The sequence below is a fragment of the Neovison vison genome, chromosome 2, assembly GCF_020171115.1.
Source record: "Neovison vison isolate M4711 chromosome 2, ASM_NN_V1, whole genome shotgun sequence".
Taxonomy (NCBI): domain Eukaryota; kingdom Metazoa; phylum Chordata; class Mammalia; order Carnivora; family Mustelidae; genus Neogale; species Neogale vison.
In genome coordinates, this window is record NC_058092.1 from 186,993,347 (window position 1) to 187,020,428 (window position 27,082).

The window sequence follows — 27,082 nt, forward strand, 5'->3', positions numbered from 1 at the left end:
AAGACTGAGATTTTCTGCTAGAGCTCTATTTTTCCCTTGGTGCTGCACTGACTAGGAAGTGACCTCAGGGAACAACTCAGATAATGTGGACCACCACCTACTGTGATCTTCTTTTAGGTCCAATTTCCTTCAATTTTTGCCTTATTTTGTTGTTCTATTTTGTCTTCAAATAACTGTTTCTTATAGTCTCACCAAAGTTTATAATTACAGTTGGCAGGGGTTAGTTAGATACGTTATGCCACCATTATGAGACCTCGGTTTTATTAAATTTTAAAGAGGGGTGCCACTTCCTCCCAATCTTGTGCTCATTTCTTTCTTACCCCAGGAAATGTATGGCAGGTCAGAATGAGATTTGATTTGAGGGCGCCTGGGTGGCTCAGTGGGTTAAGCCGCTGCCTTCGGCTCAGGTCATGATCTCGGGGTCCTGGGATGGAGTCCCGCATCGGGCTCTCTGCTCAGCAGGGAGCCTGCTTCCCTCTCTCTCTCTCTCTCTGCCTGCCTCTCCATCTACTTGTGATTTCTCTCTGTCAAATGAATAAAATAAAATCTTTAAAAAAAAAAAAAAAGAGATTTGATTTGAAAGAGGAATATGTGCTTTATCCTGTGGTTCAGACCTACCTAAAAGTAGCCAGACTCAGCCAAGGGCTCCTATAGGAATTAAGCATATGCTCATTATCAGACTGCCTGAGTTCAAATCCTGTATCTGTCACTTATTAGCGGTGTGACCTTTGACAAACTACTTAATCTCTCTTGGCTTCAGCTTCTCTGCTGTAAACAGGGAACAATAATCATACTTATTTCATAGGACTGTAAGAGAGATATAACAAATTAAAGTGGCCTATACATTACAATTACCAATAAATGTTAGCCATTAGATGATGATGATGATGATGATGACAGGTGCCAGACCTGGTGATCTGTAGCAAAATCTCCTCTCCCCCAATTCAGCCCCTTCAGCAATCATGATCCTGCCATTAACTCTTTAAATACGGCAACTCCAACTTCTACAACTATCTCAAGAGTGAGGAACTCCTTAACTTCCAGCAGGTCACCACTCTGCTGCCATGGTTACGTAGCGATGAACTCACCTTTCTGATCGGTTTACTGACAGTTGGAAGTAGTTCTTTGCCATTTCTAGCCTTGTCTGGTACTCAGCAGAACCTTCTATCAGTCCCTTAAAAAAAAAAAAAAAAGGCCTATCAGAACGTTATTTACATGCTATCATTAAAATAATTTGCTCACCAGCAATTTTCAGGGAGGCAGTGTGTGATACATTGTTCAGGAATCATGAGGCTTGAGTCCAATCTCTGTTTTGTCACTAATGTACCTTTTTGGACTCTAGTTTCTCCAAATAAGGGCACTCGGCTATATGTAGTAGTTCCTAATTCTTTTCACCATTAAGGACCTCTTTCCAATTTGGAAGATTTTCTACCATTCTTTTTTAAAATTTTATTTATTTATTTGACAGACAGAGATCACAAGTAGGCAGAGAGGCAGGCAGAGAGGAGGAAGCAGGCTCCCTGCCGAGCAGAGAGCCTGATGCGGGGCTCAATCCCAGGACCATGGGATCATGACCTGAGCCGAAGGCAGAAGCTTTAACCCACTGAGCCACCCAGGCGCCCTTTCTACCATTTTCTAATATTTAATTAGTTATTAATAAATAATTGATTAGTAATTAATTTATAAAACAAAGTACAAATAGATCCCAAAATAGCATAATCCCACTTTAACTTAAACTTTAACATAATCCCACTTTAACATAACATAATCCCACTCCTGCTTTTCACATGTATGTTTATTTTGGCATTCATACTTAGTATTTTATATTCTTTCAAAAATAGACTACAATATCATAAGCACCTTTCCATATTGCTACAGTCTTTGTATCACCATGTTTTAAAAAATTTTAATTCCAGGGCGCCTGGGTGGCTCAGTGGGTTAAGCCGCTGCCTTCGGCTCAGGTCATGATCTCGGGGTCCTGGGATCGAGTCCCGCATAGGGCTCTCTGCTCAGCAGGGAGCCTGCTTCCTCCTCCTTCTCTCTCTACCTGCCTCTCTGCCTACTTGTAATCTCTCTCTGTCAAATAAATAAATAAAATCTTTAAAAAAAAATTTTTTTTAATTCCAATACAGTTAGCCTACAGTGCTCTATTAGCTTCAGGGATACAATATAGTGTATCTATATACAATATAGATTCAACAATTCTGTACATTACTCAGTGCTCATCACACTAAGTGTCCTCTTAATTCCCCTATTTCACCTATTTCACCTATCCCCCCACCTTCCCTCTGGTAACCATCAGTTTACTCTCTATAGTTAAGAGTCTATTTTTTGCCTTTTTCCTTTGTGCATTTGGTTTGTTGAATTCCACATGAATGAAATTCTACGGTATTTGTCTTTCTCTTTTTTCACTTAGCATTTTACCCTCTAGATCCACCTATGTTGTTGTAAAGAGCAAGATTTCGCTTTTTATGGCTGAGTTATATATATATATATATATTTTCTCATCTTCTTTACCTATCCATCTCTTGGTAGGACACCTGGGTTGCTTCCCTTGGCTATAAATAATCTTGGCTTTAAATAATGCTGCAATAAACATAGGAATGCATGTATCCCTTTGAACTAGTGTTTTCGTTTTCTTGGGTAAATAACCAGTAGTGGAATTACTGGATCATATAATTCCACACTGTTTTCCACAGTGGCTGCACCAGTTTGCATTCCCACCAACAGTGCACAAGGGCTCCTTTCTCTCCACATCCTCATCAACACTTGTTGTTTCTTTTTTTTAATTTTTAACACTTGTTTTTTCTTATGTTTTAGATTTTGGCCATTCTGAGAGATGTGAGGTGTTATGTCATTGTTATTTTGATTTGCATTTCTCTGAAGATTAGTAATGTTGAGCATCTTTTCATGTATCTCTTGGCCATTGGCCTGTCTTCTTTGAAGAAATGTCCATTCCTTTATCATTATATTCTTAACGAATTTTTCTGCTTCTTGGATGTTTCCTTAAAATACATCATTCAAATTAAAGTTCTGAGTTTGAACCTTTGAACCTTTCTATAGCTCCTGGAACACATTAGCAACTTATTTTCCAGTTAAAGTTCTATCAATTTGCGACATTATGGCAGTGAATAGGAGTATTAACTTCACTATACCTTCAATAGCACTAAATATCATACAGATACTTTTTCACATATTGTGTTCAGACATATAGCCTTACTACTTATGAGAGTGAGTATTTTAAGAAAAATGTGCCAGTTTTCTTTTCATAATTTTTTTCAAGATTTTATTTATTTATTTGCCAGAGAGATCACAAGTAGGCAGAGAGGCAGGCAGAGAGAGAGGGGAAGAAGGCTCCCTGCTGAGCAGAGAGCCTGATGTGGGTCTCAATCCCAGGACCCTGAGATCATGACCTGAGCCAAAGGCAGAGGCTTAACCCACTGAGCCACCAGGCACCCCTCTTTTTGTAATTCTTAAAATCTATGTCTTTGTTCATTTTTCTGTTTGGGGTCTTCATGTTTGCCTTATGATTTGCCAAAGTTGTTGTTCTGATACAAACAAGTTTCAGCATTCTATATAAATGTTAGTAGTTTTTCTAAAATACTGAAAACAATTCATAGCCACCCCCTCATTAACACTGAATTAGAATGGTCCTTTTTAACTCTCACTTCTATAATCATGTTACACATTAAATATGGACCACAGGATTCTAATGCACCAGCTTGATTTTCCCTGGATTGTACAATTTTACAAATGCTTTGCAAGTCCTACCTTAAAGTAATCATTCTTTTTCAGACTTTCGAGGAAGCCAGCCCAGAGTGGTGAGGGAGTCATGAAGGATTTCTTGGAGTCAGAAAAATGTGGGCTAAATTTGGAGCATAAGATCTCAAATCCATGAGCCTAGATGAAATAGACAGAATTTTCATTATTAAGTTACTTTCTTTCCATTCAGCCACACTTAAGATCTAGGTTACTGGACATATGGACATTTATATAACACTTGGAATTTTATGAAAAATCTATTTCCAAGTTTTTCAATATCTACAGATTACTAAAAATTATAAAGGGAAAGCAAATAATACAAACATTCTTATCCTCCTCAAAGAGATTTCTTTTCTTGCTGATTACAAAACCAGAAATTTAAACTCTCTTGTTTGCTTAAAAAAAGGTATTTAAAAGGTTTCTTGTCTAACAGAAATTATAAATGAGTTCAGCAAGGTCTTAAACATGGAAAGGGAAGGAAGGGAATCACTTCATTTTAATTGTCCTTGGACTAAAAAATATAATGAGTGAGCATGGCAAAGTCAGTCAGACGGAGATTTCCTGATCACTTTAGAGAAAACTATTACCAATTTCTTGCATATCTTTTCAGAAGTAATATATTCATTCAAGCAGATGTGTAGTCTGTGTCTGTATATCCTACTGCATCCCTTTGGTCATTAAATGGCAACATACACTGTTCTAAACCTTGCTTTTTCACTAAGGTATATGCCTTGGAGATCATTTTATATGATCATACAAAGTTAACCATTTCACTGCATAGGCAGACCATAATTTAACTATTCCCCTACCAATAGGCATTAAGGTGGTTTCCAATCTTTACTACTACAAATAATGCTGTCATGAGTACCCTCATACATCTTTGTACACATTTAAAATATACAGAGGATAAATATCTAGAAGTTAAAAAATGCTGAGCAGAAGGGTTTGTGCATTTATATACTGATGGATATTCACAAATTTTTATAAGACACTAAATCAACTCACACTCCCATCAATGATGTTTGAGAGTATCTCCTTCTATATATATTTTCATTAATCCAATATATACTATCAAACTTTCTGATATTTGCCGAATGGTAGAAAACAGTTTTATAGCTTTAAGTTGCATTACTTTTATTATGAGCGAGGCTAACATTTTTCTTATGTTTAGATTAAAAATCATTTGCATTTCCTTTCCTGTGGACTCTGTTCAGTTTCTGAACATTTTTTGTTAATTAGTATTTTTTTCATATTGACTTAAAGGAACTCTCTATACATTAAATACTTTCTTCCGGTTTACTATCTTTTGACTTTAGTTATGGGGTTTTTCTTTCGCCCATAGAAAAGCTTAATTTATTTTTTTTTTTTAGGAGGGGGAAGAGTAGAAGAAGAGAGAGAGGAAGAGAGAGAATTTTAAGCAACCCTGAGATCATGACCTGAGCTAAAATCATAGTTGGATGCTTAACTGACTGAGACACCCAGGTGCCCCAGAAATGTTTAATCTTTAATAATCAAATTTATCAGTCTTTTTATTTTTAATAGCTTCAAGTTTTAAGTCATGCTTAAAAAGGTCTTTCCTATTCAGATTATCAAAAATTCTCCTGTGTTTTCTTTCCAATTTTATGGTTTCAATGTTCTCTCTTAAGTATTTGGTCCACCTGGAATTTATTTTGGGATAGGTGTGAGGAAATCAACATTTAATTTTTCAGACAGTTTCACAGCTGTTCTATTATCATTAACTGAATACCCCATTTTTCTGTCTTGTTTAAGATGCCATATTTTACTACATTCTCACAAAAGTAAGGTATATTTCTAGACTTCCTTTGCTGTACCACTACTCCATTAAGAGCCCTTTTACCTAAAGGAAGAATATAAAATTTTATGGTTCATTACCAACTTCATGCCCAATTCATGGGCTCGATACTGGGGATGAGATGGAGGAGGCATCTTGTATCCGCTCCGCCGGTCTGGCACAAACCTTTGTTGTACCAACTGTGCATACAGACATTTAGTGAAAGTCACCTGGACATTGGAACACAAAATACATGAGTCTTCCTGAAAGTAAAAATTTGACTATCATTTCACAGTTCATAATTTTATTTATGAGCTTGTATTCATATGAAATGCAAAGATCTAACCTATTCACTGCCAACATTTTTTATTAACAGCTTTATTGAGATACAGTTCACATGCCACAAAACCAACCTTACTGTCTACTTTTTAGTAATCACTAATGGAATTCTTCTCATTAGTTACATTATATGGCAATTTGGGTGGATAGAAGATAAAGAATAATTCTCAAGTCTCTGGAAGAAATGAAATATCTTATTCTTAAGAAGAAAAGAAAATAGGAAAAATATGGTCAGAAACTATCTAAGAAACATTTAGATATAAAATAGGAAATGAAGTCTCTTGAAATCTTCCTCCATGGTTGGGAGAAAAGAAAAAAGAAAAAAAGTATATTAACTTGCCATGAGGAAATAGAATTATTTCCAGTTTTTTCTACTGCATAATTAGAATAATGTTTTACTCTCTTTCCAGTGATAGAAACTTAATGACCAAGAGAGCTATCTTACCGATGTCATTATTCGTGTTTCAGGCAAGAAAGTCTTGAAAACACGACAGGCTCTCAGGTCAATGGGGTCCCGTAGGTAAAATGCCTGGACTCCTGCAGCCACCAATCTGGGGCGCTGCTTTAACACTGCTACAATGCCAGCTGGAAGGAAGCAGTGTGCGCGATGAAGAGAGGCTTGAATTTTTTCTGGGTATCTGTGACAGGCAACATATCATTTTTATTTATTTTTATTTATTTATTTATTAAAAGATTTTATTAATTTATTTGACAGAGAGACAGCGAGAGAGGGAACACAAGCCAGGGAAGAGAGAAGGGAGAGAGAGGAGAGAAGCAGGCTTCCCAGTGAGCAGGGAGCCCAATGCAGGGCTCGAACCCTGGATCCTGGGATCACGACCTGAGCCAAAGGCATATGCCCAATGACCGAGCCACCCAGGTGCCCCATAATCATTTTTATCATGATGTGTAAACATCTAGAATTCTTCTACTATTTACTTCCTCTTATATTGTCTTAGTTCATCAAGAGTAAGAGGTACAATGACAAGGAAGGTGAAGTTAAAACTACCATATACACTAAAAACTGCTGAAAAGAAGAGAGAAAAAGAGAAAAAGTGGAAAATAATGAAAAGGAATTACGGTAGTTCAGTAGGGGCACCTGGTTGGCTAACTGGGTTAAGCATCTGCTTTTGGCTCAGGTCATGATCCTAGGGTCCTGGGATTGAGCCCCACATGGGGGTCCTTATCATCAGGGAGTCTGCTCCTCCCTCTCCTTCTACGGCCCCCACTCCATGCTGTCTCTCTCTGTGTCTACAATAAATACCAAAATTCTTTTTTTTTTTTTTTTAAAGATTTTATTTATTTATTTGAGAGAGCGACAGTGAGAGAGAGCATGAGAGGTGAGAAGGTCAGAGGGAGAAGCAGACTCCCGGAGGAGCTGGGAGCCGGATGTGGGACTCGATCCTAGAACTCCAGGATCATGACCCGAGCCGAAGGCAGCTGCTCAACCGAGCCACCCAGGTGCCCCAAATAACAAAATTCTTAAAAAAAAAAAAAAAAAAAAAAAGGTTATTCAATAAAGACAAAACAAAAACCCTACTATTCTTTGGAACAAGGAAAAAATCAGAGTTTATTCTTCTAAAACAATGGTACAAAGTATACTGAGCAAAGTTAAAAGAGATTTTATATTGTTAAAACCTGAATGGTGCTGGGACGCCTGGGTGGCTCAGTTGGTTAAGCAGCTGCCTTTGGCTCAGGTCATGATACCAGCGTCCTGGGATCGAGTCCCGCATCGGGCTCCTTGCTCAGCAGGGAGCCTGCTTCTCCCTCTGCCTCTGTCTGCCATTCTGTCTGCCTGTGCTCGCTCTCTCTCCCCCTCTCTCTCTGATAAATAAATAAAATCTTTAAAAAAAAAAAATTTAAAAATTAAAAAAAAAAAACACCTGAATGGTGCTAAATATTGAATAGGTACTCAAATATGAAAGGCCAAACTAATATGTTATTAGGTAAAGGCTATCTTGTGAATAGAGCCTGAAGTGTACCACATAGGTCAAAGAATGCCATCCACTGCCCTAGAACCACAGAGTACATTGTGCTCCCTTGGGTTTTCATTCCTACTGGTCTCAAAATTTTTATCTATGGATATAGATAATACTTAGCTACAGTATTTAAGTAAATAAATGCAAAAATATTGGGACTAGAATATTAACACCTATGAATGAGAATTAAAAGATGTATCTATTCCTTAATTTTAAAACATGCAAGTGTATCTATTTTTTTTTAAGGATTTTATTTATTTATTTATTTATATTTGACAGAGAGAGAGAGCGAGAGTGCAAGAGACAGCGAGCACAAGTGAGAGCAAGCACAAGCAGGGGGAGAGGCAGAAGCAGGTTCTCCACTGAGCAGGGAACCCTACATGCAGCTCAATCCCAGGACCTGAGATCATGACCTGAGCCAGGGGCAGATGTTTAACCGACTAAGTCACCCAGGTGCCCCAGAACCTAAGTTTAATCTGTTAGCCACTTTCATGAAGGACGAAGACAAAATGAAAATGAACTAGCTGAAAGAAATTCTACATGCAACGAAAGACTTGAGCTGCACTAAATCAAAAGACTCCTTTACTAACAATGAAAATATTTTCCTTACCCTCTGATGCGCCTATTCACAGCAGCTCGTATAGATTCTGAAGCCAAAATTTCTTCTGGGTGTGTTGAGATTATATTCAATGCTTGAGGGACTGTTGGGGGTGTGGTGGGTAACCAGGGCACTGCTCCAGGTTTCCTTGGAGCAGGAATAATGCACAATTCTCCATGGTAGAAAAACACCTGCAAAATGAGACATTTTAATTTTTATTCTGGGCACTGACAAACTCTAGGTACATATGGAAAATGTTACAAGATTTCATCTCTGTAAATTTTCCAAATTTGGGTATACTTACCCTATTGGCACTATTATCAGGATCCAACCATTTAGGGAGAAAGTCAGCAGCTTCTATTAACAAGAATTCACCATCATTGTCTTCAATCCTAATGCAAAAGAAATTCCAATTATGCATTCAAAAAGCATATATATTCAACTAATCAAAACACATTTATTCTAATATTTTTTCTTTCATTTTAGTAAATACCTTAGTACATGCTATATGTAGGTTATTATAATAAAGCAAATAATACGTAAGACACTGAAGGAAGTACTGAAGGAGATTCTAAAATTGAAGGAGGATTTGGAGGAGATGATAAGGAGAAAAAGTAAGTATATAAATAACACCAGACAAAAATATGAAAAATATTTTAAAAATCACCTAGCGCCAAGATTAGGAAAGCATTTACGGAAGTTACCCGGACCTTGAGAGATACTTTTGTTTTGCCTCATTTTTATCACTTTTTTAAATTTAAAATTTTTTAAAAGATTTTAATTTTTTAATGATTTATTTATTTACTTTAGAGAGAGAAAGCACGAGCATGTGAGCCGGTGGAGGGGCAGAGGGAGAGAGAATCCTGACGCAAGTTCTCCCACTGGGCCCAGCGCCTAGTGGGGCTCGATCCCAGGATACTGAGGTCATGACCTGAGCCAAAATCAAGAGCTAGCTGCTTAATGAGAACTGAACCACCCAGGTGCCCCTAAATTTAAATTTTTGAATAGGTAAGACTTCAAAAAATACATAAAAAGTTACACAATGAAAAAGTTTCCTTCCTACTTTTGTCTTTATATGCCTCTTTCTTACCCTCCAACCACTGTTATTTCTTGTTTATCCTTCTAGAGATTCCTTATGCATAATTTAGCTAATAGGAATATAAATTCTTATTTTCTCCTCTTGTCACACAAAAGGTAGCATAGTTTATATACTGTTCTAGGTTTTTTCCCTTTTAATGGGTGGCTATAAGAAAGGAGAGATGTTCTTTGGAGAGGGAATAGTATAAGCAAAATCATGGAGGTGGCTATTTAAGGTGGATATCTGGAGAATGACAATTAGTAAAAAACAAGACTAGACATGCACAGTTATGGGGCGCTTAGGTGGCACAGTCGGTTAAGTGCTCAGCTCTTGGTTTTGGCTCTCAGGGATGTGAAACGGAGTCGGGCTCCTGGGTTGGGCTCCCAGAGTCTGTAAGCACAGAGTCTGCTTGAGATTCTCTCTCTCCCTCTCTCTCTGCCCCTCCTGTTCCTTCTCTCTCTCTCTCAAATAAATAAATCTTAAAAAAAAAAAAAAGCACAATTATATCATTTTGTGAAGAGCTTTAAATGTTAGCAGTCAGGTCACCTTGGTGGCTCAGTTGGTTAAGTGTCTGCCTGCAGCTCAGGTCATGATCCCAGGGCCTGGGATCAAGCCCTGCATCAGGATCCGTGCTCAGTGGAGCGTCTGCTTCTCTCTTTCTCTCTCTCTCACTCTGCCTCTCCCCCTGCTTGTGCTCTCTCTCAAATAATAAATAAATAAATAAATTTTTAAGAAATGTAAGCAGAGTCAATGAGAATGAACTTAGTTTTCTGCACAAAAAGAATGAAAGGTTTCAAACCAGGGTAGAAAATGGTTAGAGCCCCACCTAAGGAAGATTAATTTGTCAGAGACATAGATAGAGGAAGTTCTTCATTTTTCTAATTTGTTTAAAAAACTGCTAGGACAATAATGTTTATTACTGAAAGGGCTTTACAGGCCTAGTGTAGGTATGAGCCATCATAATATACAGATCAGAATCTGCAGCAGCTGCCTTCAGCTCAGATCATGATCCTTGGGTCCCAGTATGGAGCCCCATGTCAGGCTCCCTGCTTGGTGGGGAGTCTACTTCTCCCTCTCCCTCTGTTCCTCCCCCACTCACGCTCTGTGTGTGTGTGCATCTCTCTCTCTCAAGTAAATAAATAAAATCTTTAAAAATAAAATAAAATATCAGAATCCACACACAAAAGGCATTGCTCTCTCCCTAATATGCATGTACAGATAGAAACGAGTATCTCTGTGTTTGTTTCCTTATAATTCTATCATTTATTGGGAAATTATTGCTAATTATTTTTAGGTGTAATAACAGTAGTATTTAAAATAAGTATTACCTCTTATATTTACATCTTGAAGTATTTAAAGACCAAATGGCATACTGTTGGTGATTTGCTTTAAAATAATCTTGCTATGTAATGGGGGGGTAGGGGAAAGGTATAGATGAAGTAAGAATGTCCATGAATTGACCCATGTCAATTGTCCAATTACAAAACTGTTGAAGCTGTGTGACAAGTACATACAGGTGCATTCTCTCTACTTTCGTGTTTGAAATTTTGATATAATAATGTTTTCAGAGTTGTTTTTCTTTTTGTTTTGCTGGGGAAGAGGTTGGGGGAACAGAATACAATTTGGGGACTGACAGGAAAATGAGCATAATATATGGAAAATTAGGTGAAACACCCTTTATTGACACAACTTGGTAATTGCAGAGAACTATCAGTTCCCATTTTAAATACATTTAGAATGCAGTATTATCTACTTTGCTTTCAACAGAATTGTTCCCTGATTTTTTGTTAAAATTTTCTGTATTTCTCAAAAAGATATACAGTTAAGGTATAATAGAGGAAGACACTGTAAAGAAATTTGTAAAATATGTATATGTACATACAAATGGGATTTTTTTTCCTATGATTTTTTTTAAACTGTAGTACACCTTTTGGTATTGTTTGGATTTTTCTACCATCTGTATTTAGATCTTTTTTTAAGATTTTATTTATTTGAAAGAGAAAGATAAAATGAGTCAGGGGAAGGACAGTGAGCCTGACACGGAACTCGATCCTAAGACCCTGGGATCACCACCTGAGCTGAAGGCAGACGCCCAACTGACTGAGCCACCCAGGCATCCTGTATGTATTTAGTCTTTCATAATGAGAATTATTTTTAAAAAACTAAAATAGGAAGGTTTTGTTTAAAAATTTTGGAAGTTAAGCTCTCCAATGTACTTTAATTTTTTCCTCAACTAAAGGAAGTTACAACTACAAAAGAAAAGGAAGAAAACACAAAGTCACTTTCAAAATCTATGTCTCAAATTTGTAGTCTCCACCAGATTACCGAAAAAAAAAAAATTTACTAAATGGATATAAAAGTAGTCAGTCTCAGCAAGAGAATTCCTTTAGATTATTAAAATAACTAATACCTTGCTACTAACTCTGGAAATTCCTTTGTAATTTGCTTTACTATATAAACAATAAACCATTCATCCTCAATGTTATCCCCAAACTTTGTCATGCCAAATATATGAGCAGGAACATCTCCTAAAAACAAGAGAAAAAGCAATCATATAACCAAATAAATTTGTCAGTGCACATAAAAATACAAGTAATCATTCAAATAAACAAACACTGACTGACCATGCTGTAGGTACCATACAGGAGCTGGGGTTGTAATCCTGAACAGGATATAAGAAGCCTGCTTGTGAGGACCCAAGGGTCCAGACAACAGGAGATGAACCGCCATGCCATCTCAAAACAAGATGAAGAGATGTATGCACTGAGGGGAATGTGAGCATAAATAATGTGATATCTGATCTATGCTCATTTGGAGGAATGACAGGGGTAGGTTTTCCAGAAGGAGAGAATAGCATGTGCAAACATATATAAGCATGGCAGACCATAATAGTGTTCCAGGGACATCAGGAAGCTAGATTTAGATGGGGCAGAAGTTTCTTAAACAAGTGCAACACTCAAAAATATGCAGAACTTAATACACTTTTAAACAACCCAATGAATCAAAGAAGAAATTACAAGGGAAATTCGAAAATACCTTTAGATAAATGAAAACAAACGTAACATACTGAAAGCAGTGCTAAGAAGTTTATAGTTATAAAAGATCTCAGATCAACAACCTAACTTTAACCTTAAGGAATGAGAACAAGAAAAGCTAATCCAAAGCTAGCAGAAAGAAGGAAATAGTAAAGATTAGAATAGAGATTAATGAAACAGAAAATAGAAAAATAGAAAAAAAAAGTGATTTGGTTTGTTGAAACATTACAAAGTTGACAAAATCTTAGATCAGTAAGAAAAAATGGAGACGTAAGTAACTAAACTCAGAAATGAAAGAGGCGACATTACATCCTATACTACAGAAATAAAAAGGACTATAAGAGAACATTATGAACAACTGTAGACCAACCGACTGGAAAACCTAGAGGAAATGAGTACACTCCTAGAAACACACAACCTATCAAGACTAGATCACTGGGGCGCCTGGGTGCCTCCTGGGGTTAAAGCTTCTGCCTTCCACTCAGGTCAGGATTCCAAATCAGACTCTCTGCTCAGAAGGGAGCCTGATTTCTGCCCCTCTCTCTCTGCCTGCCTCTCTGCCCACTTGTGATCTCTCTCTGTCAAATAAATAAATAAAATCTTTAAAAAAAAGAAAGACTGGATCACAAAGAAATATGAATCTGAACAGACTTGTTACTAGAAAAGAAAATTGAATCAGTAATTAAAAACTTCCCAACAAAGAAAAGCTCACTAAAGAATTTTACCAGCACTTAAAGAAGAATTAACGCCAATCCTTTTCAAACTCTTAAAAACAACTGAAGAGGAGGGAACACTCCCAACCCATTTTAGGAGGTCAGCATCACCCTCATACTAAAGCCAGAAAAAGACAATACAGGTTCTAAAAATAAATAAATTGAGGGGCGCCTGGGTGGCTCAGTGGGTTAAGCTGCTGCTTTCGGCTCAGGTCATGATCTCAGGGTCCTGGGATCGAGTTCCGCATCGGGCTCTCTGCTCAGCAGGGAGCCTGCTTCCCTCTCTCTCTCTCTGCCTGCCTCTCCGTTTACTTGTGATTTCTGTCAAATAAATAAATAAAATCTTTAAAATAAATAAATAAATTGAAAAACAAACAAACAAAAAGACAATACAGGAAAACTATGACCAATATCCCTGGTATACTGATGCAGAAATCCTCAACAAAATACTAGCAAACTGAATTCAACACACTGAAAGGTTATACACCATGATCAAGTAGAATTTCTTCTTGGAATGCAATGTAATGCATATGAAAATCAATCAATGTAACCAACCACATTAACAGACTAAAGGTCAAACAAGCATACTGTGAAGTGTCCCAAGAGGTGCCACAGCAAAAAAAAGTAGGAAGAACAGCCCAACCAACTCTTCTCCGCACCCCAGATCTCTCAAATTTCTTCAACTAAGAGAACCTCCAATTAGTGTCTACTTTTCACTACTTTATAGATTAAACTTCAATTTGAACTTTATCCAGAAGCAATGGGTAACTAGTGAAGGATGTTGGGCAAAAGACTGATGTGATCAAATTTGTATTTTACAAAGATCACTGGCATCAGTGTGAGAGAAGAACTGGAGATACAGGAACCAGAGGTTATTCAGGTGGCTGCTGTGGTCTTTCAGATGAAGAGGTAAAGAGGGTCTAGATTGTAGTCAAACAAATGCACAGGAGGGGTCTTACTTTAGGAGTAACCACACTAGGACTTAGTGCTTGATAGAACACGGTCAAGTGAGCAGTTAAGTGTAATTTTGAATTATTAACAAACTGAATAACTAGGTAGATAACAACATCATTAAGCAAGACAAGAAAACATTGGGCAAAAACTATTTTCTTAGGAAAAAGATAAAGGAGTTGGTTTTAGCGTGCTGTGCTAATGTGATGATGTTCTTGTCAATAAATATCACATGTCTTTCAGTGAATAAGGGTTCAATAAAATTAACAACAGGGAACACATCTGGCAACTGCCAGCCAAAAGATAACAGATAAACGCTACACTGAGACCTAGACTGACAGTATCAAAAGATGCCAGACTCCTGATCTGAAAGAAGACCCTGCATGAATAAGAGCTGTGGTCACCTATTCGTGCCCCATTTTACTAAAGCTATATGAAATGATAAGAAAAAGTGCCATATTTGGCCAGAGGTCACATATCAAGCACGAACAACCCAGAGAAGCAGTAAAGCAACTTCAAAATGATTCTGAGTAGCAAATAATGGCCATAAGCCCAATTATTTCTCTTTATAAGCCAGGCAGAGCCACATAGTTTCACAACTATGTCAAACAAGGCAGCCTACTGAAAACATGATCAAGAACGAGGAATATAGAGTAACCACTAATGGATGCTATGGTTAAGGAAGCCAGATGCCTGAACCTGTCTAGTATAGGTACCTAGATATACTATAGCACAGAAGAGTAAAGTTCCAAAAAACAGCCATAGTCTAATAATGTTGGGTATATATTAGTTCTCAAAGTAATTACTATTAGAAAGCTTTCATCAAACTAATTAAAAAAAATTTTTTTTGGTAAGTTTACGGTCCTAACTAAATATAGGCAAGCATCACTAATCAAAAAAGTTCAGGTTATAAATCTCCTTACAACACTGAGCAAACTATGGACTATTACAGATCACTGCTGTCAGACTCAGAAGTCACACATTACATCAAAGTAAGTAAAAGAGCCTTACCTTTCCCAGGTTTATATCTGAGATTGAAAGGCTGATTCTGCCAGATATAGGGGACCAGCAAAGGTGCAAAATGAGTCATTATCCTCTCAATATACTTTTGAAGAATCTCTTTGTGTTTTTCTGGGTCCCTTGGTTCATCTGGTATCAGGAATAGGTGATACTCCACAGTGTCTTCCACTGTAGCAAGCTTCGTATTTTCCTCCATTCTTCTTTGAAAACTACATTTAAAGTTTCAATAATATAAATCACATAGAATAATGTAGAAGTAAAATTCAATTCTCTGAACTATTCGACATGATTCCATTGTTTTCCAAAATTCAGTTATCCAGATGCTATAATTTAATTTTTTGCTTTGATCAAGTATGAATAGTAACACCTATTTAATATTCTTGTAATGATGTTTTATACTTAAGATTATGTTTTCATACTTGAAATTATATTAAAGGAACTTCTGACATAATACAGTAAATGGAAATCGAGTATCACATTCCCAAATTAACTAACAGCATGCAAGAATAAAATAAAAAACGTTTTGAAAAAAATACATTAAAAAAAAAGTTTACCCTCATACTAACATTTGTGTGTGAAACACACTTTGAGAAGCACAACAGTAACATCTTATGTTTAAATACTATCAAAAGTCCCAGTTCTGCCACTAATCAGTTTTGTCACTTTGAGCACCTCAATTTCTCTTTCTGGGGCTTCTTCCTCAACTGTAGAATGAGAGTGTTACTCTCACTTCTAAATCTCTCCCCCAGTTTAAATTGTTTTTATTTAAAAGCTCTTTAGGGCAATCTCCCTCACTCTGAAGAATTTAAATCTCTTTTTATGAATGTTGTAGGGCATAGAGGAACCCAAAACCACAAAACATTCATGTCCTATCATGTCACACCAAGATAATTTGTGCATGGTTCTTTATCGTGCAGCTGTCCTAAAACTGCCCCTTTTTCGGGGGGGGGGGGTTGGTGATAGTGGTGGTACATAACTCCGGTAGGTATCTCTAGGTTCTAAGGGTTTTCCCCTTACAACAAAAGTACTCGCTCACTATTGCGGCCAGATGAGGCTTGGGAAAGGGAGGTACTGTACTGGATGGTCCATTCTAAGGCACAATTCGAGTTCGATTCTTACTCGGTTTTCTCATGGGCTAATAAAACGAGGTCGAAAGGAACCTGCATCTTCTAACCAATCTGTCCAAATCATCACTTGGCTTCTCAACCCAGAAGGACAGATAATTCCATCCACCCAACCCATAATGCCAAGCACATTTTATGAAGAAACTGTGTCAGAGCTAGAAGGGACTTTGAGGTCACGTAGGCTAACTCCTTGCTGTACAAGTGAGAAAACTGGCACATACAGAAGCGACCACGCAGTCGAGGACTGAGCGGGAGTCTAGCGCTCTTTACTCCGACTAAACTCCCTCCCTCCATTCGACAAAGGGAAGCCAATTCCGCTTACGATTCTCGGGTCTCCCCCACGAGTCTCCGCGGCGGAACTTTCCTGGACCGCTCCTCCCACCGCGTGAGCCGGTCGGGAGCTGCCAGTAGCTGCTTGCCAAAGCCTTGCCCAAGGTCAGTCCAAACGGCTCACGGCTACCTGAGGCCAGCGGAAGCTCTGAAAGACTCGCTCGGCCCCGGAACCCCGGTGGCGTCACTGCTGTGCGTCCACGGGAGCATTACGCGGGTGCCCCGGTGCATTCGTCACTTCCGCCCCTGAGAGGAAGCAGGGAGGGCCGAGGACTGCAGGGGTGGGGACCCAGGGAGTGGCGGCGGTCCGGAGTCTAGGCGACGGGGCGTGACGGGGCCGGAAGGTGGCGGGAGGGGGCCGGGCCGGAGCCGGCCGGAGGGCCTGGCCCGGAGGCCCCCACCCTGGCGTGCCCGCCCCCTCCGCGGCAGAGGAGGAAGAGGAGGATGATCTCCAGATACACTCGGAAGGCAGTGCCTCAGAGCTTGGAGCTGTGAGTGGTCTGCTCTGCTAAACTAGCCGGGGCCGGGGGAGGCTGAGGCGGGTCTCGGGCGCTCTGGTTGGGACCCTTCCCAACTAGTGCTTTTCACTTTTCCGTTTCCAGGGCGGGGGAAGGAAATTTTTCATTGGAATTCTCGCCTCCCAGACTTGACAGATGCTGCCGGGTCTGCCTCCATCTCCAGCTAAGGGCATGTCACTTGTGCTGTCCTAGGACTTGGCCCTCCTGGGCTACACTTCCTGAACTCGGGGACTGGCCCCCCTGCGGCATTTGTAGGTTCCTCAGTGCTTCATGCCTGTCAACGGGCATTGACAAATCGAGAAGTTACTAATAGCTGAGTGCTAGAGAAAAGTTCAGTTTATCTAGTGCCAGGCACAGTGCAAAGCTGATTATATGCATTAGCTCACTTAATCCTCTCAGCAAGGATACAGAATAGGGATTATTATTTTGCACATTCTACAAATAAAGGTCCCAGATTTAAGAGTGTTGCATGCCCAAGATTATACAGGCAGAAAGTGGTGGAGCACACAAACCTGGTGTCAGTCTGACCCTGAAGCTTTGGTCATAATCGTTATGTATACTGCTTCCCCACCTCCGAGGTTAAACTTCAGAATCCTTAAGGATCATTTTGCTCTAGAGAGCAAATATTTAAGCTTAAAAGCCCACCTCCCACCCCTGGTGAAGTGTTGTAATTAGCAAGTAATGATAAAGTTGTATATTTATTGATGCCTTATACGTTCAAAAAGACTTTCACATCTTGATCCTTGCAACAACTCTGTACGATGGGGATGATTATCTTTCAGTTTTTCAGAACATGGAATATTAGAAAGGTTACACATCCCAAGGATATATAACCAATAGGTTTTGAGCTTGGGCTTTTTAATCCTCAAATTCCAACTTACTTTTTTTTTTTTTGCCTTGGAGCTATGTAATTTTAGCAACCATATATTTAAAAAGTAAATACTAACTATACATGGTAATAGCAAGCACGAGATCTTCAGTCAATCTGGGTTTCTGACTAGACTCTTTTCTAGTCATGTGACTTTTCAGCAGATTAATAAATATTTGAGCATCCATTTCTGTAATATAGGACTAAGACTTTCTCTAAAAGCCTATCTAAAGTGATGGCACAGGGCTTGACACATCGTAGATCCTCAGTAATTGATAATTTCCTGTCCTTTCCCACCTTTACTTGGTACAGTAGCCATACAAAGAAAATCTGTGATCCTTCCTTGCCTTTCAGAAGCTTATTATCTACTAAATAATAGGATATCTACACAGATATCCTGGCAATTCAGATAACAAGCTTTTTAGGAAGTAGAAAAAAAGAAAGTAATTTTCCAGTAAAGGCAACAGGAGTTAGCTAAAAATTTGCTTTTATAATTATTCTGACCATTCTGAGAGTAAAAAAAAATCATTTGTGGAAAAAATTACTCCAATATAATTACATTACTTGTTCTTTATTGTTGATTTGATTGATACTCTCTATTCTCTAAAGGCAACTCTCTTCAAAGATGATTCTCTAGAGGAGTCAGGATGATATGAATAATGAAGACACAAGGGGATTATATGTATCTAAATGACAGTAAAATAAAACAATTTTTACTTTAGGTGTTAGAATAATTTGCTTTGAAGAAGGAACTTTAGTTTTCTCCCTAATAGTTCCAAATTACAAATATTGAAAAGAGTTTTTTAAAAAAGCAATCTTCAACATACAGCTTAACACTTAAAAAGTGATAAATTTTAAATATACATGTATAGTGAATAATATAATGAACCACCTATCACCTACATTCAACAATTATCAAAAATTTGATATATTTGCTTCATCTATCTTCTCTTTTTTCAGCCTTTCCTTTCATCGTCTGTAAATAAGAAAGCAAAACCCCAGATACTTACCATTTCACCCCTGTATACCTTAGTGTGCATCTCTAAAAATTATAGGTACTTTCTTTTCTTTTTTTTTTAGATTTTATTTATTTGCGTGAGAGAAAGAACACGAGCAGGGGGAGGGGTAGGGGAAGGGGCAGCGGGAGAGGAAGAAGCAGACTCTCTGCCGAACCGAGAGCCTGATGTGGGACTTAATGCAGGGCTAGATTCCAGGACCCCAGGATCACAATATGAGCCAAAGGCAAACAGACAAATGCCCAACCAACTGAGCTACCCGGATGCCTCTAAGTATTTTCTTACGTGAAAACAATGCTATGATCAAATTTAGTATTTCTTTGGTATTATCTAATCATCATTTCATGGTCAGATTTCTTTGACAGACTTGTGTTTCTTTTTTGTAGCTGGAATCCACATTTCTGTTTACTACCACTGTCTCAAAGACAAGTTTTTCGTTGTAGAACCATTGAATGAGAGAAGTACAAATAGCTCTGCACAAATCCATCCCCACCATTTGAGAAATAATTTCAAGTACAAGCTCTGCTTACTGTGCCCTTAGCTTTATCTTTATATACAAAAATGGTTCAATTCACTAAAATCTCAAATTATTCATTTGTTTTGAGAAGCCTCAGAGCCAGAGTACTTAAAATTGAATGCTGGCTCCATCATTTCATAGACATGACCTTAAGCAGGTTACTTAATCTCTCTGTGCTTCACTTTCCTTGCCTATGAGGTAAGAGTATTAGAGATTTGCAAACTGAAGACTCTAAAGAGACCTATGTACTTTGTTTAGCTTATCATGTTCCCTAAACTTATTTTATTGCAGAATTTTGTGGGGGAGGAAAGTCTACTATAGATGATTGAGACTGGAACATATAATAATTGATCCCTTAATTTAATCCAATGTACAAGTTGAACTCTCTAGAGCAGCTCAGTCCAATAGAAATATAATACAGCCACATATGGAATTTTAAATTTTCAGGTAGTCATGTTAAAAAACAGTAGAAACAGATGAAATTAATTTTTTGACTTTTTATTTTGAAATAATTGTAGACTCACCATTACAGAAATCATACAGAGAATCCCATAAACCTTCCACCCACCTTCTCCCAATGACCACAACTTATGTAACTAGTGTAGTGTCAAAGCCAGGAAACTGACATTGGTACACATTTTATTAGAAACTGTGAGACTGGGGCTCTTGGATTACTCAGTCAGTTAAGTTTCAGCTCAGGTCATGATCTCAAGGGTCCTGGGATCAAGCCCCACATCCAACTTGATGTTGGGCTCTGTGCTCAGTGCAGAGCCTGCTTGTCCCTCTGCCTCTGTTCTTCCCCATGCTCTCTTTCTCTTTTTCTCTCATAAATAAATTTTTTTAAAAACCTTAAAAAAAAAAAGAAACTATGAGACTATTCCAGAGTTGCTGTACCTTTTTACATTTCCATAAGCAGTGTATGAGGCATCTAGTTTCTCCAAATCATCGCTCGCCTTGGGTGTTATAACTGTATTTTGTGTTAACTGTTCTAAAAGGTTTATGGTTATAACTTACTGTAATTTAAATTTGCAGTGAAACTAACTTTAAGAGTGTATTTTTTAACCCAGAATATCCAAAATACTATCATTTTAACATGTAATCAAGATAAAATTATTGATGTTCTATTATACATTCTTGAACTGAGACATCAGAATCCCATGTTCTATACTTAAAACACATCTCATTTCTGGCTAACTACATATTTAAAGTTTTTATATAAATTCCAGTTTGTTAAAATACAGTGTAATATTAGTTTCAGGTGTAGAGTATAGTGACTCAACACTTCCATACAACATCCAATGCTCACCACACCGACTAACCACATTTTAACTGCTAGTTGCTAGGGGCTACCATACAGTACGGTACGGTCACAGAGCAGCTGGAAGTAGGTGACTAACATGTAGTCAAGTTATTGAAAAGTATATATTTTTTCTTTACAGGAAATATAACTTTTTAAAAAAATCTTTCACAGGAAAGGAATAACAAAACATGCTATTAGTCATCATCCTCTTCCAGAGCAGCTAGATGAAATTTCTTCTACCAATGAAAGCCATGAAAAAGACACAAGTTCCCAAAGGTAATAACACAAAGTGTACTCATTTGCTTATTACACTTGATAATGGCAAAAGTGTTTTTTGGCTTAGGCTTGATATCTAGTCTTGTACTAATGAAACAAAACAAGAACTTTTATCATATTTTCAGTACAATTCAGTTTTCATTCTGGAACAGCTAATGGAAACATCATACTTAAAACCCTTGAAAAGTAGTATTATTACATAGATAAAAGCCAAGACTCAGAAGGAGTCTAACATATGATTTTTATTATTTTTTTAAAAGATTTTATTTATTTATTTGACAGAGAGAGAGGGGCAGCTAGAGAGGGAACACAAGCAGGGGGAGGGGAGAGGGAGAAACAGGCTCCCTGCTGAGCAGGGAGCCTGTTGCCTGACTCCATCCCAGGACCCTGGAATCACGACCTCACCCGAAGGCAGATACTTAACAATCGAGCCACCTAGGAGCTCTAACATCTTATTTTTTTTTTAAGATTTTATTTATTTATTTGACAGAGAGAGACACGATGAGGGAGGGAACACAAGCAGGGGGAGTGGGAGAGGGAGAAGCAGGCTCCCTGTTGAGCTGGAAGCTCTGTGCAGCCGGATCCCAGGACCCTGGGACCATAAGCTGAGCCGAAGGCAGACGCTTAACAACTGAGCCACCCAGGAGCCCCAACATAGCATTTTTAATCCTGGTTCTGCCACTTATTAGCTGGGTAACAACAGGCAAGTTACTTACAATAGTTGTATTTCTTAAAGATGTTGTGAATATAAATGAGATGAAGTATGTAAAACTTGGCACAATGATTGGCATATGGTAAATGAATAAGTATTAGCTGCAGTTACCATTTAAGAAACAGCATACTGTGGGGCACCTGGGTGGCTCAGTGGGTTAAGCTTCTGTCTTCAGCTCAGGTCATGATCTCAGGGTCCTGGGATCGAGCCCCACATTGGGCTCTCTGCTTGGCTGGGAGCCCGCTTTCCCCTCTCTCTCTGCCTACTTGTGATCTCTCTGTCAAATAAATAAAATCTTTTAAAAACAAACAAACAGCATACTATAATTTCAAAGAGGGTTCTGAGAAGCAGTGTGGTGTCACAGAAAAGTTATTGTCATAAAACCTAATTTCAATATCTAGAACTCAATCTCAGATTGTCTTTAAAATGGGGTTAATTGGGGTGTTTGGCTAGTATAGTTGGAAGAGCATGCAACTCTTGATTTTGGGGTCATGAGTTTGAGCCCCACATTGGGTATAGAGATTACTTAAATAAATATAACTTAAAAATTGTTTTAAATGGGGGTAAACTGAGTTCTTCATCACCAGGTTGTTGTGAGGATAAAATGGAATTACATCTATAAAAGTGCCATACAAGTTCAGACATTACTGTTCATATTTCTGAAATGTCTTTCGTTTTCAAGGGTAGATGTTGTAAGTGGAATGCTAAAGTATTTGTTGTAAACTATGACTAGAATTATTTAGAATCACTGTCATCAATTCTATAGGAATTAGGACTTTTCCATGAGCTTAAATGTTAAGTTCTTCATTTTTTTTTGTTTCTATGGATATATGTGTATGCATAGTTGTCACCTAGTAAATTGCTGGGTAGTTACTGCTACAGAAACTTGAGGAAGTATAACAATTTTTCTGTTTTCTCTCTTCCTTCCAAATTGTGCACTTAGTGAGTCTGACATCACACAAGAATCGCCTTTTACATCAGCTGACACTGGGAATTCAAGATCTGCTTATCCAAGCTATACAGGCACAGGGATCTCTACAGAAGGCAGCTCAGACTTCTCCTGGGGCTATGGTGTGAGTTGTATGTTACCGGTCTGATGGAATGCTGGGAGACTATTCTGGGAGTTAGGATCTGTCACTTTTGTCAAGTATATTTCATTCCTTCACTCTATGAAGATTGGTTCTTTACATTTTAATAATTCTTATCAGTTTTTACCCTCTTTCAGTATTTGCTTTGTTTTATGGATACAGTGGTTGATCCTTAGAAATGCTTAATGTTTGACTTAACAGTTGCAGGTTAGTATGGATCTGGGCCATGGGTCTGCTTTTGCGTTGTGTAGTCCACTGATGTGTCTCTCCACCACTAATGTTACTTGTTGTTTAAATTGTTTTTGGAACTTGATTATTAAGCCACTATAGACTGGGAAAATGAATATGATATATGATTAAATGAAAAAAAGCAGAATTAAAAATAGTATGGATAGTGTGGTTCTATTTTGAGTTTACATATATTTTTTGCTTATATGAATTTTAGAAAAAAGGACTAAAGATATGTACCCAAAATGTTATTTAGTCATTATTTATTATGTGTTGAGGATAGATTGACTATTTATTTACTTATTTATGGCTATCTCCCATTATAAAATATTATTTTTAAAAGCTTAAAACCTTAAAAGAAGATTTTAAGGTCACATTTTTTGCACATTTATTGCCTTGATGCAATACATATTTTTATTTCTGTGTCTTCTTTCTGTCTCTATTAATTTGACCTAGCTGTAATCATGGTGTACATACAATGGTATGCTCTGTTTTTTCACTTATTTTGTAAGCACTTTTCCACAATACTGACTTTATACCATATTGTTGTCAGCAACTTGTTTTTCTTTACAGAAGTCTGCTAATTGTTATAATCTATTATTATCACCATGAATTATTTTCCAGTAATTTGAATTTGGTTGTATATACACTTTCCTTACTTTATTGTATATGTGCATCCTATTTTGTGGTCTGCTTTTCCATTCACCATTATGCCATATAAATATTTTTTTTACTACTTCCATACCTGTCAAATTTGAATAGTTATATATAAATACTTAATATATTCCTAATATCATAATTAGAGCTTTCCCTTTTTTTTTTTTAAAGATTTTATTTATTTATTTGACAGACAGAGATCACAAGATCACAAGTAGGCAGAGAGGCAGGCAGAGAGAGAGAGAGGGAAGCAGGCTCCCCACTGAGCAGAGAGCCTGATGCGGGGCTCAATCCCAGGACCTTGAGATCATAACCTGAGCCAAAGGCAGAGGCTTAACCCACTGAGCCACCAGGCGCCCCAGAGCTTTCCCTTATTATCTGATGGTTGAATTTTCAGTTTTTCTTCATTAATTAAATAGATATTTATAAAGTACCTCTGTTTTTGGACATTGTACTGGGGAATATAGGGGAGTGAGATTCACACAATTAAAGTCTAATGAGGGAGAGTGATAAGAGCAAGTAAAATACAAAAGATGAGAAGTGCTCTAAGGAAGATGACAGGGTACTGAAACAGGACATTATAGGGGGGATTTACTTTAGATAGGGATTTACTTATCAGATAGGGTAGATCTGAGACTTACATATTAAAGAGTTACTGTGTGAAGAGTGAGGAAAGAACTTTCCGGACAGTTAGGAGCAGCATGTGCAAAAGACCTAAGGACGAAAAGAGCTTCATGTTTCCAAGGGAAGGTATTTGGTGTGTTCATGGAACTGAAAGTGGTCAGTGTGGTTGGAGGATGGTATCAGGCAGAGAAACCATAAATGAAATCAGAGAGGCATGCAGGACTAGATGATACAAGGCCATAGTAAAGAATATAAATTGTATCCTAAGGGAATTAATTAATTTGATGGCTTATTGTGAGATTTTTAGTGTACTAACTATATATTTCCATTAGTTGTCTTTGTATTGCAATTAATACTTCTTTATAAGTTATGAATGTCATAAAAATGTTTCCCTTTGCTTTCCTTTTGTTATTTACTGTGTAGCAGATATTTATTTATATTTATATTTATTTTAAATGATCCAATATTACCATTTCACTTTTGACCTTCATTTCTACTACTGCTTCTTTCTACTACCTTCATTTCTATACTAGTCAGGATTTTATCTTTAGAAAGATGGACTATTGGGGCGCCTGGGTGACTCAGTGGGTTAAGTCTCTGCCTTCGGCTCAGGTCATGATCTCAGGGTCCTGTGATTGAGCCCCACTTTGGGCTCTCTGCTCAGTGGGGAGCCTGCTTCCCTCTCTCTCTCTCTCTCTCTACCTGCCTCTCTGCCTACTTGTGATCTCTGTCAAATAAATAAATAAATTTTAAAAAAAAGAAAGATGGACTATTACAGTATTCTTAATAGCATTTTATACAATTTTGTGTTTATCTTTTTGACTCAGCAGACTTTAAATAATATATGGTGTAAGGTATGAACTAAGTTTTTATGCTGTTGAACCTATTTTGTTTGAACAATTTTTCTATATTTGATTTAAAGTCATGTAGTTTTCATTGTATTTTTAAAATATTTAGGGCAAATCTACCAGTGTTCATTAAACAACATATATTATTTAGTATTTGTGTCCTCTTTACATCTTAAGCTGAATTTTATTTTCACTTGCTTCAAATTTTATAAAATGTTCTTCAGGGATTTAATTGGTCTAGCATTATAGCTTTATATTAGATTAGGGAAGGTGTAGAGAGAATTAAAATTTATGGAATTTTTAGTAGATGCCAGGCACTGTGCTAAATACTTTATATACACATTTCAATCATTTCTCATCTTAACATAGTATTCTAGCTAGAAATACAGTCCTTTTATTTAGATCTTCCTTTAGTTGATCATTTTATTATTTGAGTAAAATCTCTTATTGTAAGTTGCAACTGATACTAAAATTGAAATTAGTATTTATATATTTTACTTACTTTGGAACTGTCTTGGTGTTTTTCTTCCTTTCAGTTTAATTAATGGCATACTACTCTGCTAACTATATTTATTTTTTATAATCATTCTGGACTTTATAGTCTGGGTTTATTTCTTTTAAAATATTCTAAAATTTAAAGTTAATATAATTATGTGAAGATAGACCTTCCTCTTCTATCCTAATTATAGTTGTTATTTAAAGATTTTTTTTTTAAGATTTTATTTATTTATTTGACAGAGAGAAATCACAGGTAGATGGAGAGGCAGGCAGAGAGAGAGAGGGAAGCAGGCTCCCTGCCGAGCAGAGAGCCCGATGCGGGACTCGATCCCAGGACCCTGCGATCATGACCTGAGCCGAAGGCAGCGGCTTAACCCACTGAGCCACCCAGGCGCCTGTTATTTAAAATTTTATAGCCAACGGTCACAAAAGTAGATAACCCAGTTCTGTTCTATTTTAGTTTTATATGCTTGGGGTTGATTTTTTAAAAATAATCGAATAAGGTTTATTCTAGGAATACAAAGATGGGTCAGTACCTGCAAATGTAGTATATTTAACATTGATGAATTAAATGAAAAAAAAATAAAACCAATAGATGCTAAAAAAGTATTTGATACATTTCAAAAATGATTCACTATAAAAATTCTCAATAAGAAAGGAGGAAACCCTTGAGACTTGATGACTATTTGCCAGTTGAATAGGAAATATCAGTTTAAATGTCGAAACACTAAAGTTACTTGAATTAAAATAAGGAACCAGATAAGAATTCTTCATTAACAAATTTAATTGATTCCTTTGCTAACTTTGTACATTTTAATTATTTTTATTTTTACATAAAATTTATCGTATACACTAGTTCCGGTTGTTTTTCCACTTAACAGTATATTTTGAAAAATATCTATTATTGTAAAAATTTACTTATTCTTTAATGGCTGCATACTCATTGCTCTTACCAAAAAATGCTGCCTTTGTAACACTGTACATATACTATTTTACATAAATGTGAATATATCTGAGGATAAACTTTTAGAGCTGGAGTTGCTGGTCAAAAGATATATGCTTTTGTAATTTTGAAAGCTGTTGCCAAATTAGTCTCTAGAAGTTATTCCAATCTGCAGTCTCACCAGGAACATATATGGAAGAGTCTGTTTTCTTCTACTTTTTTTTTTTAAAATATTTTATTATTTGACAGAGAGAGACACAGTGAGAGAGGG

At 37.2% G+C, this 27,082-nt stretch overlaps 2 protein-coding genes across 3 annotated transcripts in view; one reads left to right on the forward strand and one right to left on the reverse strand.

Moving 5' to 3' along the window:
* ECD (ecdysoneless cell cycle regulator) overlaps positions 1–16,886 on the reverse strand; it is a 31,530-nt gene extending 14,644 nt beyond the window's left edge. The window contains exons 1-9 of the mRNA XM_044239763.1: positions 16,711–16,886; positions 15,256–15,473; positions 11,956–12,073; positions 8,772–8,859; positions 8,480–8,658; positions 6,339–6,531; positions 5,656–5,784; positions 3,772–3,900; positions 1,089–1,174 (exon numbers count right to left, since the gene is read on the reverse strand). Coding sequence (XP_044095698.1) covers positions 1,089–1,174; positions 3,772–3,900; positions 5,656–5,784; positions 6,339–6,531; positions 8,480–8,658; positions 8,772–8,859; positions 11,956–12,073; positions 15,256–15,460 — 1,127 coding nt within the window. The 5' untranslated portion in view covers positions 15,461–15,473; positions 16,711–16,886. The remainder of the gene's footprint in view (positions 1–1,088; positions 1,175–3,771; positions 3,901–5,655; positions 5,785–6,338; positions 6,532–8,479; positions 8,659–8,771; positions 8,860–11,955; positions 12,074–15,255; positions 15,474–16,710) is intronic.
* A 196-nt stretch (positions 16,887–17,082) lies between these two features.
* The window catches only part of FAM149B1 (family with sequence similarity 149 member B1), a 79,738-nt gene continuing 69,738 nt past the window's right edge, over positions 17,083–27,082 (forward strand). For both annotated transcript variants that reach the window (XM_044239768.1, XM_044239769.1), the window contains exons 1-3: positions 17,083–17,209; positions 21,109–21,213; positions 22,869–22,998. In XM_044239768.1, coding sequence (XP_044095703.1) covers positions 17,163–17,209; positions 21,109–21,213; positions 22,869–22,998 — 282 coding nt within the window. In that variant the 5' untranslated portion in view covers positions 17,083–17,162. The remainder of the gene's footprint in view (positions 17,210–21,108; positions 21,214–22,868; positions 22,999–27,082) is intronic.